This window comes from Podarcis cretensis, assembly GCF_951804945.1.
Source record: "Podarcis cretensis genome assembly, chromosome: 10".
Taxonomy (NCBI): Eukaryota; Metazoa; Chordata; class Lepidosauria; order Squamata; family Lacertidae; genus Podarcis; species Podarcis cretensis.
In genome coordinates this window covers 29,876,941-29,892,969 of record NC_137179.1, presented here as the reverse complement: position 1 = coordinate 29,892,969, position 16,029 = coordinate 29,876,941, and the positions used below count along the sequence as shown (strand labels likewise).

The following is a 16,029-nucleotide window of genomic DNA, read 5'->3' as shown; positions in this document are numbered from 1 at the left end:
TACCTTTATTATATACATAAGACCTTAATTTATTTATTTCACAGACATTTAGAGGTACACTGTCTCTGAAGCTGGAGGCTCCATTGCCTTGTTGTAAAGATGGCCATAAATTTACTCATCCAGCATAGATTTGGCCCATCCCCATTTAAAGCCATCTAATCGAGTGGTTATAAAACAGGCAAACGATACTGTCTGATTACGTCGTGGGATCCTAGTTGTCACCCCGACTTTTCAGTAGCGCCATTCTTGCAGGGCAATTATAAAAGAATGGACTAAAATTGATTTGGATCACCATTGGCTGTTGCAGGTGTCAATCCTCTCCTTGTTTTCTCGTCATTTCGGGAGTGGTCATGTGATAGGAATTTTATGTTCTTAGATATATGGCAACGTTCATAACCACACGTACATAGATCAGCACAGGAAAGCCAACCTGGAACCATTTTGATTCCTAAACTGAGCAAATGTTTCTCTGCATGGTCAAAATGGAAAAGCCTCCCCATTGTCTCTTCCTTCACAAATCCTGTCTTAATCTTTGTTTGAATAAGGGTGTGAGCCTTATCATTACAAAAGACTGCCCAGGCTCCCCAAGAAATCCAATCAAGTAACCTGCCAGACAGGAAATAAACAAAGCGACAGGAGAAAACAACATGCAAATGTTCTGTTTTAGATTGCCTTATCTGAGGGGTGGTCTTAGGTTACACCCCTTCCGTGATGAATGCATAATGTTTCTGGGGGTGGTCTTGATCTACAGGATGGGAATTTCAAAAGTCTTTATAAGGCCTTGCACACACTATTTTTCGGGGTCCTCCTCCTCCTCTCCTGTGGGTGAGGGGAGCACCCTGTTGCAACAGATCAATAAAGATCAAGCTTACTAGCTGCTTTGCTTCTCAATATTCTCTGGTTGGCCTCTGTTATTTTCTCCTACCAATAGGGAACCTATGTAAGGACTCTATATGGGCTCTTGGATACCCCATAAGGGAAAAGGGCATATTTTTTATTTACAACAGTCGAGCGAAGGCCTCACGCGTAAAGGAAATCTACTTTGGTTGAGCACCGTCCGACTCCCGGCCTAGTCAAAATAGTTCTCTGATCAAACTTCTGGTTTCCAATGGCAGCTGGCAAGACCCGCCATGTGTGGGACAAGAGCAGTATAAATATGAAAGAAGAGAGCCCCGTGACATCTTAAAAGAATAATGCATTTATTAATGACAGCATGACAATTAAATTTAGTATCAAGGTGCCGAGTTAACATAGTTACTGCTCTAGAAAGAAAAATTAATGTAAAGAAAGAAAGCCAATCAGGTTAAACGTTATTACAGCAGGGAATCTATTGGGGTCACTGGAATGGCCACAAAAATCCTTTAAGCAAAACATGGTGATCATAGTGCTGGGACCCACAAGATACTTAAAAAAAAAACACACCAAAAAACAAATTTTGGAAGGTATTGGAGACCACAAAAACCTCTTGGAGGTTCCGGTGTTAGCCACCCCTTGGTTCACTTTCGTTCTAGTATTTTCAAATAGCCATGTTCTTTATCACTAAAAAGTATTGCTGTAAAACAAAAATCTGCCCTTTTTCCCATATGGGGTATCCAAGAGTCCATATAGAGTCCTTACGTAGGTTCCCCATTTGGAGGAGAAAATAACAGAGGCCAGCCAGAGAATACTGAGAAGCAAAGCAGCCAGTAAGCCTGATCTTTATTGATCTGTTGCAACAGGGTCCTCACTCACCACACGCAGGAGGGAGGAGGAACCCAGAACAATGGCGCACAAGGCCTTATATAGACATTTAAAATTCCCTGCCCTGGAGCTCAAGAGCACCGCTCCATACATCATACATACAGCACAGAAGGGGTGTAACCCAGGGCCACCCCCCACATACCTACATCACAGAAAAGGTGGTCTAAAACAGAAATTTGAATGTTGTTTTTCCAGTTTGCCAGGTTATCTGATTGCATTTCCTGATAGTCTGTCTCCCATTAAAATGCTGATTACTCAATTCCTGAGACAATGGAAAGGCTCCCTGACCCCCCCTTCCCTGCTTGCAGGGAAAACATTTGGTCATTTTGGTAATCAAAATGGTTTCAGGTCGGTCTTCCTGTGCTGATCTATGTACGTGCTTGGTTGGTACACTTATGAACATTTAACATATATCGAAGACCTCAAAATTCCTGTCACAGTATGAAAGAAACTTGACAAGAAGATCACTTCCCCCACCCCCTGATGGTGTTTTTAAATACATCATGGCAGGCAGCAATTCTGCAGATAGAAATGTCGCAATGTTAAAAACTTTACCGGTTGAATTTGCACAAGCAAAGGCCCAGGAATGTACCTTACGGCTTCTTTCTGCTGCAATTGCTTTGAAAGCATTTCTGAAATGGGGCAAAAATAGGTTTTTTTAAGGGAGAAAGCGAAAGGGTATTTTAACCTTGCTGTATAATGCAAATCATTGTGGATTCCTACATGTGAAAAGTGCAACAAAAGGAACACTTTGCACATGTCTGGAGCTCCAGCCGGCTATCTCATCCTCCCAAGATACTCCATTTTACTTCCCTTCCACAGTTAGCATTCCCACCCAGCCACATCAAGCTTTGTTATTAAAAGAAAAGAAAAGAAAACTATTATTAACATTAACATTAAGCCCGTCGATGTAGCCCCGCATATGGCAGATTCCTGCGTGGCGGCTCCTTTCTCAAATAAAACATCTCTTTGGCGCACGACCCCTCTTCTGACGTCATTTGCCCCGCCTCTTAGAGTCGCCCGCCTTCTGCCATTGGCTACGCGGCGGCTTCTGCGGAGCTCCTGAGTGGATGTTTGCGGCGGCGGCGGCCGGACTCGCTCCTCTTCCCTCTTCCTCCTCCCCCACCTCCCCGCCCCACATTCTATTGTTCCTATGGTTACGCGAGTTCGCCCCCGCCTTCGCGCTCTGAGCCTGGGCCCGCTTCGCTTGAGATCCGGACGCGCAGTGGCGCCTCGACGGCGGGGATGGAAGGCGGCGGCGGCGGCAGCGCGGGAGACCCGAGTCCGGCCTCCGCGAACATGTTCTCCCTGACGGGCCTCGGCGCCGCGTTGCGGGCCGTCCCCGACGCGCCGGATCCCGCCTCGCTGCACTACCTGCAGCTGCCGTGGCAGTGCGAGCACCGCGTGTGCAAGCTCGTCGGCCGCCGCCGCAAGGCCGCCCGGCTGCACCGCAAGGTGGGGCCTACCGGCAAGGAGATCCACGGTGAGGGGCTGGGCGCGGAAGGGGGCTGCCCCCGTCCGCCTTGTCGTCGCCTTGTCGCGTGAGGGAACCTCCAGGCCGCCGCCGGGCCTGTGCTTGGAAAGATTGGTCTGAGGATTGGGGGGACGGTGGTAGCCCAGAGTGGCTGGGGCAAGATGGGCGGGGTAGAAATAATAAATTTAATATTACTATTTATTATGGGTAGCCCAGAGTGGCTGGGGCAACCCAGTCAGATGGGCGGGGTAGAAATAATAAACTTAATATTAATTAGTAGTAGTAGTCCAGAGTAGCAGGGGCAACCCAGTCAGATGGGCAGGGTAGAAATAATAAACTTAATATTAATTAGTAGTAGTAGTCCAGAGTAGCAGGGGCAACCCAGTCAGATGGGCAGGGTAGAAATAATAAACTTAATATTAATTAGTAGTAGTAGTCCAGAGTAGCAGGGGCAACCCAGTCAGATGGGCAGGGTAGAAATAATAAACTTAATATTAATTAGTAGTAGTAGTCCAGAGTAGCAGGGGCAACCCAGTCAGATGGGCAGGGTATAAATGATAAATTTATTATTTTTTATTATTGCACGACTAACAAGCCCAACCTGTGGCATGCTTTACTGGGAGGAAATCCTAATGGGTTCAGCAGGGCTTGCACCCATGCAAATATGCATTAGAGGAGTGTAACTTCAGTGGGGATTCCCAGGTAGCTGTGCCCCAATAAACACGCACAGAGTTGGGCTTCCATCCCAAATGTGCTTTCTAGGAAGTGAGGCCTGTTGTGCACTGAATAAACAGCCACACGACTGGGCTTTCATGCTTGGTCACATGGTCAGGTATTTTAGCTAAACTGCCTGGAAGTTGTGATCCACTGTGCCTCAGCTCTTCTGTTGCTCTATTGAGGACCCACTGTAGTGTAGCAACCAGAGTGTGCTTATGGGGCACAAAGAACCATGCTGAGCTCCCCAGAAAAAGGGTGGGATGCAATTGTGATACTCAAATATGAATTAACTATAGTGGCTTGGTTTTATAGTAACTGGAACCTTCATTTTACCTGTTTTACCTATTGAAGGTTTGGGGCATGTTGCTTTCTTGATTGGGAGTAAAAAGGGTATCTGAAGCCTGTGAAGGAGTAATTGGTCTGTTTTGAATAATTCTGAGTATGCAGCCTTACAAGAGCAAGACTATTAAGCATGCTTATGCAGTGGAAAGACCGCTGGAGCTTGCTCCTGGGTAAGTGTGCATAGGACTGCAGCCCAAGTGAAGTCAGTTTTGGCTTTGCAGAACCTGGAGAAATAGCAAGCAAAATAGAAGGGGGAAAGATGCTCTCTTCTGGGTCACTGCATGGGAAGAAAAGAGATGGGAATACCCTGTCGAGTCACACTTGTCTCTTTATACAAATACAGCATCACTTGAAGAGTTTCTTCAGAGTGCACTCATATGAGAGGGTGCAAAATGAGGAAGTGATTTGAGAGGGAAAACAGTTTGCAGGTAGACTGGCTACATGAATGCAGCCAGGCTGTGGGTAAATTTACACTCCCCTGTACAAGATGGGGCAGTGCAAAACCTTCAAAATCCTTTGTAAAACTTTACAAAATAATGAGACTATCAGACAGGGTAGGGGAGGCCTTGCTGCTGTTTGCACCTGTAGTTTTTTTTCTTAACAGATGAGCGCTCTTGCACAGGAGTTATATGATGGGGAAGCAGATGGCCTTTAGATTTTTTTTAAAGGAGTGCATATGAAAGTAGAATAGTGTTGAAATGCAGGAAATACCCAGTTTAGTGTCAATGGGAATTGAACAAGCAACTTCTGCATGGCAGTCACAATGAAGATTAGCTAGACAAAAACTGTATTTAGCTGGGTAAAATAAATTGCATTATGTAAAAATCTTAAATGCAGACATAAATTAGAAATATTATTTGTATAATCAGTCCTAACTTTTATCATGCATATAACATAGCATTATGTTAAGTTCTTACCCTTAAAAAATTACAAATGCCATTCCATTTTTTATAGTTTCTTCTTCGTTTCTAATATTATATAAAATTACACTACAAATAAAACAAGTCCAAAGCCCTCTCTAGGTTTTCTTATAATTTAATTTGGTCATCAACACCATGCTCAGAAAGTTTCTATTCCATTCCTCTAATAATGGAGATTGTTGACTTTTCCAGTTTTTCTGACATTTCCAGATTTCCCCCCTCAGTATCAGAGCAGTTAATTAACATATAGTTCCTGCTAACTTTAAAAGGTTGTATGCCATAAAATAAGTTCAGCCTTGTGAAAAGGTATGGCTTGTGTACAGGAAATGAGAAATGAATAAGCATCTGTTTTGCAAAACCCAAATTATTGATTTTTTTAGAACAAGCCTAGGAGTCAGGAATTAAGCAGTTCTTCTTGTCCTCTTTGCTTTCCAAAAAACTCACCCTCTCTTTTTCCACAGCTTTGAAACGCTTGAGAGAAGCTGCCAATTCTAATGATTTAGAAACAGGTACGGTCACATGATTTGGGCCCTAGTGTATATCTTTCTGTGTGGTTGTCTTCTACATCAGTTCTGGTGATGTGTATCTTGTAAACTAGAAATGTGGCCAGCAAGAATGTGATTTCCTGCATGGTAAGGAGAATGCTTTGAACTGTGGATTTCGGTGGTTTCAAAATCCCCTTGGAAGGAACACCTTTAAAAGACTCTTGTCAATAGCTTGAAGGAAATTAGTGAACTGAGGAAGTATCTAGTGACCAAGCTATAAGCTTCACTTATTTAAAGCATTTTTACCCACTCTTCAGCTGTCAAATGCCTTCAGAGTAGCTTACAACAGTCCCTCTTAAGGAGGCCAGTCCCCTCAAGCCAGAATCCATTGTGCAGAAAAGAGATGAGAAACCTCTGGCCATTGCACCTAACAAGGCCTGCCTCCTCATTTTGGCCATGCCCACCTGCCCTGTACCTGCTGCCAAATCTGACATCCTGTGTGGGGCAGGTGAAAGGGGTTTGCAGGCAAAACCTCATGCAAAGGGCTTCAAAAGACTTGGATCTTTGACAGATCCTGTAAAGTGCTTGAAAGGCACTTTGTGAAGTGTGCATTTGTCCTGCCCAGCTATCAGATTTGGCTCAAGGGGACTTAGTTGGTGCGGCGGGGGGGGGGGGATAACAATCTAGCCCACCAGCTAGATCCAGTTCCACAGCCCGGACACAGAAGTTGGAATATGAATGATGAATCACCAACAGAACAGCTCTCTGACTGCTGTCTTGTCTTCCTTGGTGGCACCAGTGCAGCAGCTTCTGGAAGATGGGGTGGACCCCTGTGCAGCTGACGACAAAGGTCGAACGGCCCTGCACTTTGCTTCCTGCAATGGAAATGACAGCATTGGTGAGTCACATTGAAATGAGGTGGGCCTGTCAGCTTCTGGCCCCATTTCTCCAGGATAGATTGCTAATCATTTTCTTTCTATCTTTAAAAGCTGAGCTTAAGAAGACAAAAAAACACCCTTATCCTTTTTGCAAACATCCCACCCAGCATGTGCAAGGAGACTGAGGAATGATGTTATGCACACTGATAAAATTTTGGAATATTCTTCCTAAAATATTGTGGTGTCACGCAAGATTGTCAGAATATTTCTGAACAACTTCAAGAGGAGCTGAAGTTTTGTGTCATGAGTCCTGAAATGTTTAGTTAAAAGAATCTTAGAAAGCAGGAATAGGAAGGAACTTTGAAAACGCCAGAAGCTCCTTCCAAGGAAGAATGGCACATTGGTGCATATGATGGCTTCTTAATACTCTGTGTGCAAACTTAAAAAGAGTTTCAGGGGACATAAAATAGGCATTTTATTACAGGAGATCCTAGTTCCTGTGGAGCACTTTGTAAGGGATGGATTTGGAGAGATTCAGGCAAGGGTACTTTTGCCGTAAGAGATATGATTGCTCCCCTTCTTGTTATCATTTAGAAGGGCTCTAAAAATGTTCTTCTTAATGTCTGCTTTTAGTGAGCATATATAAGAGCTAGGGGGCTCTTGGTTTTTTATGGATGGCTGATGGAATTGAAGTAGAAGTAGTATTGATATTTGTAAGTCAGTCCAAGAGCCTTTTTGGCTAAAGGGTGGGGTTTAAATGCAAGAAACCAATCATTAAAAAGTGAAATGTTTTACTGCTGCTATGATTAGAGCATTGTTTTATGTTATATATGCTTTTAAATTTTGAATGGTAACATATTGGTAACATTAATGAGTCAGCTCTGTTGAATAGCCAGTCTTATTGATTGTAGAGGCAAATAGTTCAGATCTGGTGGGTTTTCTTTGCCCATCAAGTTCAAGACACACTTAGGATGGGTCTGTTTGTGTTTTAGTGCACTTGCTTTTGGACCATGGAGCCAACCCAAACCAGCGAGATGGGCTGGGGAACACCCCCCTGCATTTGGGTAAGCGTCTCTCACACCCACCGGACTGCAGCAATGTTGTCACATTTGGCCTTACCTTTTACCTGCCTATTTCTTTCCTTTATATCTTCTTTCCTTCCTTTGCCTCACAGTAGCAACTTGTGTGCTTAAGGATATTTGGATTTTCTTCAGCACTACAAGGAGAGAGTTAGAAGAAGCTGTTCTGCCTTAGGGAGTTTGAAGCCAAAATGAGACTAGATTTGTATACCGCCCTATACCCATAGATCTCGGGGTGGTTCGCAACATAAAACGACAATATAAAAGACACAAAACACATTAGGAGGAACTGAAAGTAAATGCAGGTGAAGACTTTCTCCTGGCTGTGCAGGAGGACGAAAGATGTGTGCACGAGGTTTTGCTCCGAATTGCTCCGGCTTCTGGGTGTAGCACTAAAAGCCATGGTTTAGGTTACATGCCAATTATCTTTAGAATCCTTATCTCCATACTGCTGAAAGTGATTGCTGAGGCTGAGGCAGTATTGGCTTGTTTAAGGCCGCCTAGGGATTCAAAGTTGAGATTTGAATTGAGGATTTCTTGGCACCTTTGTGAGAGTGCCATGCTCCAACCTTTACCCCATTAAGCAGAGTCTGTCCCCCACCAAGTTACTGTAACTACTTAGTTGTGTGTCTCGTGTTTTCCCTCCCCAGCTGCCTGCACGAACCATGTACCCATCATCACCACACTGCTTCGTGGAGGTAATGCCAATTAGAAAGCTGCCTTCTCTGTTTATAGATATCCGGAGGGGGCTATCTTCATCCTTAAAACACCCTTTCTTCTTCTGCATGTGCATCTTCCAGGAGCTCGAGTGGACGCCTTAGATCGAGCTGGACGGACCCCTCTGCACTTGGCCAAGTCGAAGCTGAACATCTTGCAGGAGGGCCTCTCACAGAGTCTGGAAGCTGTGTGCCTGGAAGTAAAGCAGGTAATAAGGAGAAGGAGAAGGGGTGGGCAAGGAATCCAATACATAATGCAGCATAATAGAGCCTGGTTGCAAAATGTTGATCTTCTGTGCAAAGAAGTTTCTTATGGAACCTTTTCCATAAAAGCCATTTTCCCCCCAGGAACCCTTGAGGAAAATAGGCTCCTGCCATCTGCTGTCTGATTTAATATGCATATAAAATAGGGGGAAAGTCCAATCTTAATAGTAGCAAAGCAGTCTGCTGATCTGAAAAGTATATTTAGTTTGTTTCTGTGCCAGTGGAAAAGCCATGGTGTTTGCCCCCATTTAGTTCTCATTTGTTCTGTTTTATTTATTTCAAATGTGCTTCCATTTTATTTCAGAATTCATCAAAACCTATAGCAGAATTACAGTACTTAAATTTTGACCTGGTACTTAGAAGTGTGAACCCTCTCCATTGCTCATAGTAAATCCCATCTCTCCTATGCTGCTTGTTTCAGATCATCCAGATGTTGCGGGAATACCTTGAACGCCTCGGGCGCCACGAACATCGGGAACAGCTGGATGATCTTTGCTCCAGGCTACAGAGGACTAGTACAAAAGAGCAGGTGAATGAATGACAGGGGGGAATTTTGTATATTTAATTGAAATCTGACTTAACCGAGTTACATATATTTCAGTGTTGCAAAATGACAGTGCTTTTTTGAGACTCCTGAAGGGTAGAGAAAAATATATTTATTAAATGATACACTATTTAGTTACAAGACATTGTGAGGGTAAAGCTTTAGTTTAATAATACTTTATCAAACAGTGCATTACTTTCTGTTATTAGAAACATAAGGATGAAAAGTTCAAGATCCATCAGTACAGCTGGAGAAGTTTAAATTTTAAAGGCTATCCTGATTTCAACAGAGCATTACCCACTCCACATGCACGTGGTTCTTACTGCTAGAAGCAATGTCGCAATAGCTTTGCTGTGAAAATAAAATTATTTAGTAGCTGTGGCTCCACTTAGAAGGAAAAGCCATTGTCCTGATTTCTTTTTCATCAGATCTGGTACAGGAGGAAGCCTGTGCAACTCTGCTTCTGCATGGCAGCAGATTCTCTTAACAGTCCCAAGTTTCACTGTCAGCCCTCATGAATTGGGGACCAAATTTTAAACTGTGGCTTTTGTTGATGAATTGCACCATTTTCAAAGCTTGAAATGGTCATTGTTGAAAAATGATTTTTTTTTTATAATCTCTTTTCCTGACCTTACCCTCTGGCTCATTCTTCAAGGTCTTGTACTTTTGTGGACATACTTCTCTTTACTCTCTGTCCTTCATAGCAGAAATTTCTCTTGCTCAACAGGACAATACCAAGTCCCATTCTCCATGAATTAATGAATTCTGTCACCTCACAAATTTCATTTCCTTCATCCTATTCTTATTTGACTTCTGTAACATGTTTTTATGCTTTTTTCCCTCCCCTCTGGAAGGTGGATGAGGTTACTGACCTCCTGGCCAGCTTCACCTCCCTCAGCTTGCAGAAGCAGAAGGTCGAGAAGAGGTAACGGGATTTCCCACTGTTTCCTCAATCAAACGGACAAGCCTTGGGAGAAAGAGCAACTGGAGCTCCTCAGCAAGACTTCAAACTTGCTGCTGCTGGTACCAGGCATTGCTTTTCCTATTGGATATATTTGCTCAGCTGCCCAAGACTTGTTGGGCCACTATTACTGCCGTGGAAGCTTCCTTCAGGACAAGAGGTTCATACTGAGGCCCTGACTTTCAGAACAATGAACCACTATTTTTTTTTTCTTTTTTAATTCATCATTGACAACTGTTTCAGTAAATGCGGTCACCTTGTACAGGGGAGTTGCCCCATTTCAGAAGCATCTCCATGGTCCTACAAGTGACAAATCCAACGTGCTTTGAGAACATTTGGGGAAACTGAAGCTGTTGGGCACAGCATCCCACACGAGTTGTCTGACTTCTAAGACATGAATTGTTGAGCAATTGCATAAACAGTGAGAAACTACACCCTGTTGGGCAACTAAGTTTTAAAGGAGGGCTATTTTAAACTGAGAAAGGGCTAAAGGGCCAGCAATGCTAGCTTTGCCCACTAAAATGCTATTTAATTCCCTCCTCTGTCCTATCCTCCAAAATAGCAGTGGAAGATTTTTACAGGGTTCTTTGCTTATGCTCCTCTCTTATGAACCATATCGTTATCATTTCCTGCCTTTCTCATGTACCTGCATCGGTAGCTGAGGTGTGCAAGAGAAGAATTTTGCCAAAATCTCTTGTCTGAGAGGGCGAGTAAGAGACTTAAAGAATTCCTTGCTTGCATCTGTCAGCTTGCACCGATTTTTTTTGCATAGTTATGGGCTGCCTGGGATTCAGGCCTAATGGGGAGCTATAATGAGTCGCCAGGCTACCCATTGCCTACTCCTGCTTGTTACTGTTCCTTGGACTTCCTTTTGCTCTCCGTGCCAGTTAACACAATGTATATCAGTCCTCAAGAACCTGAGCTGGAAGTAATGGTGTCTCTCAGGGCTGCTTCATACACTACTTTTCTTCCTTCAAAGACAGGACTGATTTGGAAGTAACAGAAAACCACAGTTTGGCGAGTTTAGACGCAGTGACAAATCACAATTTGTTCTGAAACAGGAACAGAAGCTTTAAATCCCTACACACACACACACACACACACACACACACAAAAGAAAGAGGGAAGAGCGTGAGCCCAAGGTTTGTGATCACAGCAGCAAACCAAGGCAGTACTCCCAATGTGGATATTGCCATAAAGGGAAGAGAGAGGTTGCTTTCTCAGTGTGTGGGCACATGCCTAGGACAGATTCTTGATGACAATGCTGTACGTTGCTTTGGCTGAATGGGCCTTGGAAATGTATGTCTTCCCATTTGCAGTAGTTGCCTGTCACTGAAGCGAGGGAAGCTTGACTTCTCATTCTGCCGCTAAAATTAAAAAAGACTTAGCAGCCCTTATGCTCACAATGAGAGAAGAACTCGTTTTGCCTGATACGTGCCAACTCATCGGATTCAAGGATGTTGCTGCCACATAACAGCATTTTTTGACTTCAGCCAACCCACATTTTTTAATCGGAGGAGGCAGGGGGCATTTGTAGCAAATCCATTGTGGTCTGATTCCTGCATCATTGAAATTCCAAGGCTGCTTCTGAACCTTGAGCCTAGTAGGCTATTATGACTGTCTTTTGTTGTTGCTTTAAAAAGTGTGCTGCTTTTGTGAAAGACAAGATTTAATGGGATTCGTATCTTTGAAGTCCACGTTTTCGATTTCACAAGCTAAGCAGCTTTGATAGGAGAAATCCTGAATGCTCAGGGGAGGAAAGTTGGGGGCTGACTTGACTCTGACCTTGCCAGAGCTGTCACTGTGAATACGGAGAACTTTAATACAATGTGCAAGGAGGGTGGGAGGTGATTTGAACTTTTCCATTGTAAACTTCAATAAAGTGCTGTCTGCTTTCAGGGTGGCTTTGCACATTTTTGCCTGCCTACTTTTCCTCTTTCTCCCTCACCGCCCTGTTGTCTTCTCTGCCTGGGGCCTGGAGGTGGACTCGGTAGTTTCTTCACTTGAGCAAACTGCATTGAAATGAAAGCTGACAGTGTCTCATTGCCTTAAGCTCAAAGGCTGAGGCAGTCTGTAGACCTGATGTAATTTGCTGCCTCCGTCTTGTGTTTGCGGCTCTGATCCCACGGTTGCGGCCTCCTAACTCTTAATAGACTTGCTGAGGACTCCATGAAAATCAATGTCTCTGCTACCCCCTGCTAGTTTCCTGGCAGTCACTTACGTGCACTGTACCTGGGAAACAGCGAGGCTGTCTAACTGAATCACATTTTCATATTGAGCTCCTTTAGTGTGCAGCCGGTGAAAACATTAATCACAGTTTGGGGGAGGGGAATAGCTGAGAGGAGGGTGCAGAATGTCCTTATATTTAAAGCAATTCACCAGGTTGTGGGAAACGTGGGCGGTTTTTTTCAACAGGAGGACAAGTAGGAAAGGGCAGCACATACAAAGGGCCATTCTGGTGATAGGAAAAGTATGTAGTACAAGAAGCATAACCTACTCTTCGTTTCTGAGAACATCTCATTAGCCACATTTTAAGACAGGTGTTGCTAAACTATACCTCTTGTCATCCAGTGTGGTGTGAGGTGTAGTTCACCTGTTTTAAAACGAGGAAAGGTCTATGTTGGAGGTGCGGAAAAGCAGAGGGGACATTTATACATATTTGGCGGACGTGTGAAAAAAGCAAAAGTTTCTGGGACATGGTGTATGATGAACTTAAAAAAATGTTTTAAGTATAACTATGAAAAATACAGAAGATTTCCTATTGGGGATAATGGACACAGGTATAACAGAGGGTCAGAAACTATCCCTCTATGCCACAAGCATGGCAAGGGCCTTAATTGCCAGAAATTGGAAAAAAAATTGTGCCAACAAAAACGGAATGGCAGGATAAATTACTAAACTATATCGAATTGGCTAGATTAACAGAGGCAATTAGGGGACTCTCCAGACAAGAATTTCAAAAAGAATGGGGGAAATGTAAAGAATACTTTACAAAACAGTGCCCTAAAATATACACCTGGACTTGTTTTGATTCATGTCTGTAGGAGACTTCGTGGTTGGTTTGTTTTTAAGTCATAATTTGAAAAATTGTAATAACAGCTCATAAAAGAAATAGTTCATAAGAAGTAAACAAAGCGGCCATGTCTTTTCTTTTGTTGTTTGTTATATTTTATGTTATGTTTATTTTTTGTTATGTTTATGTCTAATGGTGGTGGATTTGTTTATATGAGTTGTGGTGGATTTATGTTGTAAATAAATAAAATAAAATAAAAACGAGGAAAGGTCACTGCAAGTTCTCACCATGTGGGTAAAGGAAGCAATAAAGGACCATGCCTTTCTGCTTAAGATACCTATCCGCACTTGAAAATTGAAAATGGGGAACAATTCCATGGGAAGCTCTCCGGTGCAAGCCCTTTGGAAGAACAGGAGCTGCGTAAGACATAAGAAGCTGCCTCACACAAAGTCAGGCAGTTGGCAGTGGCTCTTGAGGGTTTCAGAGAAGTGTACGTCCCCAGCCTTGTGTGAAACCTGCTGGAAATTGAACCTGGAACTTTCCACCCACAAAGCAGATGCTCTTCCTCTGAGGGACAGTCCCTCTCCAGTGGAAGCAGCCTGGTTCGTTGGCAAGGCGAACTGAAACACCCTTATGTAGGAGAGCAACAACCTCTTTCCTCTGCCGTGTAGTTAGCCTCTGCTGTGAACTGGGCCCTCCTCACCAACTGTTTACTCCCAAGAAAAAGGGTTGGGGAGCGGTAATGAAATCCAGGCTTCAGCTCAGGCAGGCATGCATGCAGGGGACCTGATCCACTACAAAGCTCACCTCCAGTGTGAATGCTGGGAGGCTTGTAGTGCTCCAACATCATATATTTGCACCATCCTTGACTTAATGCAGACTAAAAAGTTCTACGTTCATGCATGCTATTTCAGGCTCTTCCCCTTGTTACCGCTTCCATTTCAGAAGTAGTCTAAACTATATCACAGAAAATGTCAGGTGCTTCATACTTCACCATTGTCCTTTGAATAGACATAGTTACCATGTTTGTTTGTTTATTCATAACATGGGCCTGAAGAAGTGTGCATGCACACGAAAGCTCCTGAGGATCACCCAGAAGGGGAGTGCGGTTGTCAGGCTGAAAAGCCATTTCCTAACCCCAGGCTATAGCTCCTGTCCTCCCTGAGCATTGGCTTTGCAAGAGTTGCAGCAAAGGCCACAGATCTCCCCTTTCCCTAGCACAGCATTTCCCCATATTTATTTGCAGGTTGCTTTGTTAGTGTGGGGCATGCATTTCTTAAGAGCTAGCGAATGAGAGCAGGGATTGTAGTTCTGTGGTGTAATCTATTCCCAGGGATTTAGAGGACACCTGCGTGAACTTCACACTCTGTGCTGGGCAATGATAATACAAAGAGGACCATTGACCCTACAGGGCCACAGATTCTCTACCCCTTGCTATAGGCCATCAGCATAGTGATAACTACAAAAATCCAGCTCTGCCGCACTGTTTATCTTCATCTGGGGTGCATCTGCTATCATGAAGAATTCATAAATTCCAGATACTGCGGCAGATGTAGCCATACAACCTAAAATGAGCACCACCAGCTCCTCTGCTACTGAAATATTTAAGCTAGGCTTTGAGACAACTGGCATTTCTAGAATCAAAATATACCTTTGTCTTCCCCTCCTGTTAATTTCATACTCCAATCATTTGTATTCATTATCCCTCACTGGACCTTTGATCCGACTTTTGGGATGACACGTTTCTCACTACCCTTTCTTTGAACTCTCTTCTTTGTTTATTGCAGAACATGTTGTAAAACAAGGTTCTTATTCACTGCAATGTGCAAGGACACTGCGGGGAGAGAGCAGCCATGTCTGTGGAGGAGAAGCATTTGATGAACATGTGGATAAGGAAGAACTGACAAAGTAGGCTTTCAGAACGTCTTTTTTTAAATTATTTTTAAGGCCCCTTACAATGATGCTGTTAGCAAAGGGTTCACCAAGCAGCCAACTGGGAAGGTATTACAAAAACATCGAAGACTGAAAAATGCTGATACATATATACATACACATTCTTGGAGGCAGTGGAGTAAACGAAGAGGCAGAATGTATTGCTCATCACATCCCTAATGGTTTTAGTAACTACTGGAAGAGAGAATAAGAACTGAAGAACTGATACTAATGGCCAATGAAACTGAACAAAATAAAAAGGTGTCTTTATTACAAACAGCTTTAATTGGTGATATAATGATAACTGTTTTCAGTTCGGACCAAGAAGCCCTGGATTCAAATCCCTTCTCAGTCTTCAAGTTTGCTGCATGATCTTGGGTCACTCGCTGTTCATCCTCAAAGGGTTGTGAGGATAAAATATGTATCAGAGGTGAAGAGTTTTGCATTCTGAGCTCTTTGGAAGAGGGGAAACAAGTGCCTAAGAAATAATAAACATCTTTCATTGCAAGCTGGACTCAAGTTTGATGGTGAAACTGCAGGATATTCTATTAACTGAATTGCAAGCCGTGTGAATCAACAGTTTTGCTGATAAGAATTGTATTACGACTACGTGGTCCTTCTTTCTGGCTGACTCAGAACAAACGCAAGTTATCATCCGTAGCTATTACACACAGTACATTTTCACAGTCCTAATGGCGCTATGTTAGGTTGACAAATGGGTCAGCTTGACCCAGATTCTTGCTGTTCTTGTTTAAAGCATCCTCTGGTAACAAAGGGCAGGGTGGGGGTACTAGGAAATGGAGAATTATTCAGAGAGTGTGAATACTCTGCATCGAATATGGCAGTGGTGGTGGTCCAATTCCTCATGATGTTACAGTGATGAACCAGAGAACAAAGACCGGAAAGGACTTCCAGCGACGAAAAGAGGATAGAGAGTTTGAGAAGGCGCACGGGCAAAACATGA

The 16,029-nt window shown here is 43.4% G+C and overlaps 1 protein-coding gene across 1 annotated transcript; it reads left to right on the top strand.

Moving 5' to 3' along the window:
- The first annotated feature begins 2,817 nt into the window (after window positions 1-2,817).
- On the top strand, window positions 2,818-12,018 carry ANKRD54 (ankyrin repeat domain 54). Its single transcript, XM_079994483.1, has 8 exons — window positions 2,818-3,223; window positions 5,655-5,702; window positions 6,478-6,576; window positions 7,549-7,620; window positions 8,286-8,333; window positions 8,436-8,560; window positions 9,037-9,144; window positions 10,014-12,018. The coding sequence occupies exons 1-8, from the start codon at window positions 2,986-2,988 to the stop codon at window positions 10,086-10,088; spliced, it is 813 nt and encodes a 270-aa protein (XP_079850609.1). The 5' UTR covers window positions 2,818-2,985; the 3' UTR covers window positions 10,089-12,018.
- Window positions 12,019-16,029: the final 4,011 nt, after the last annotated feature.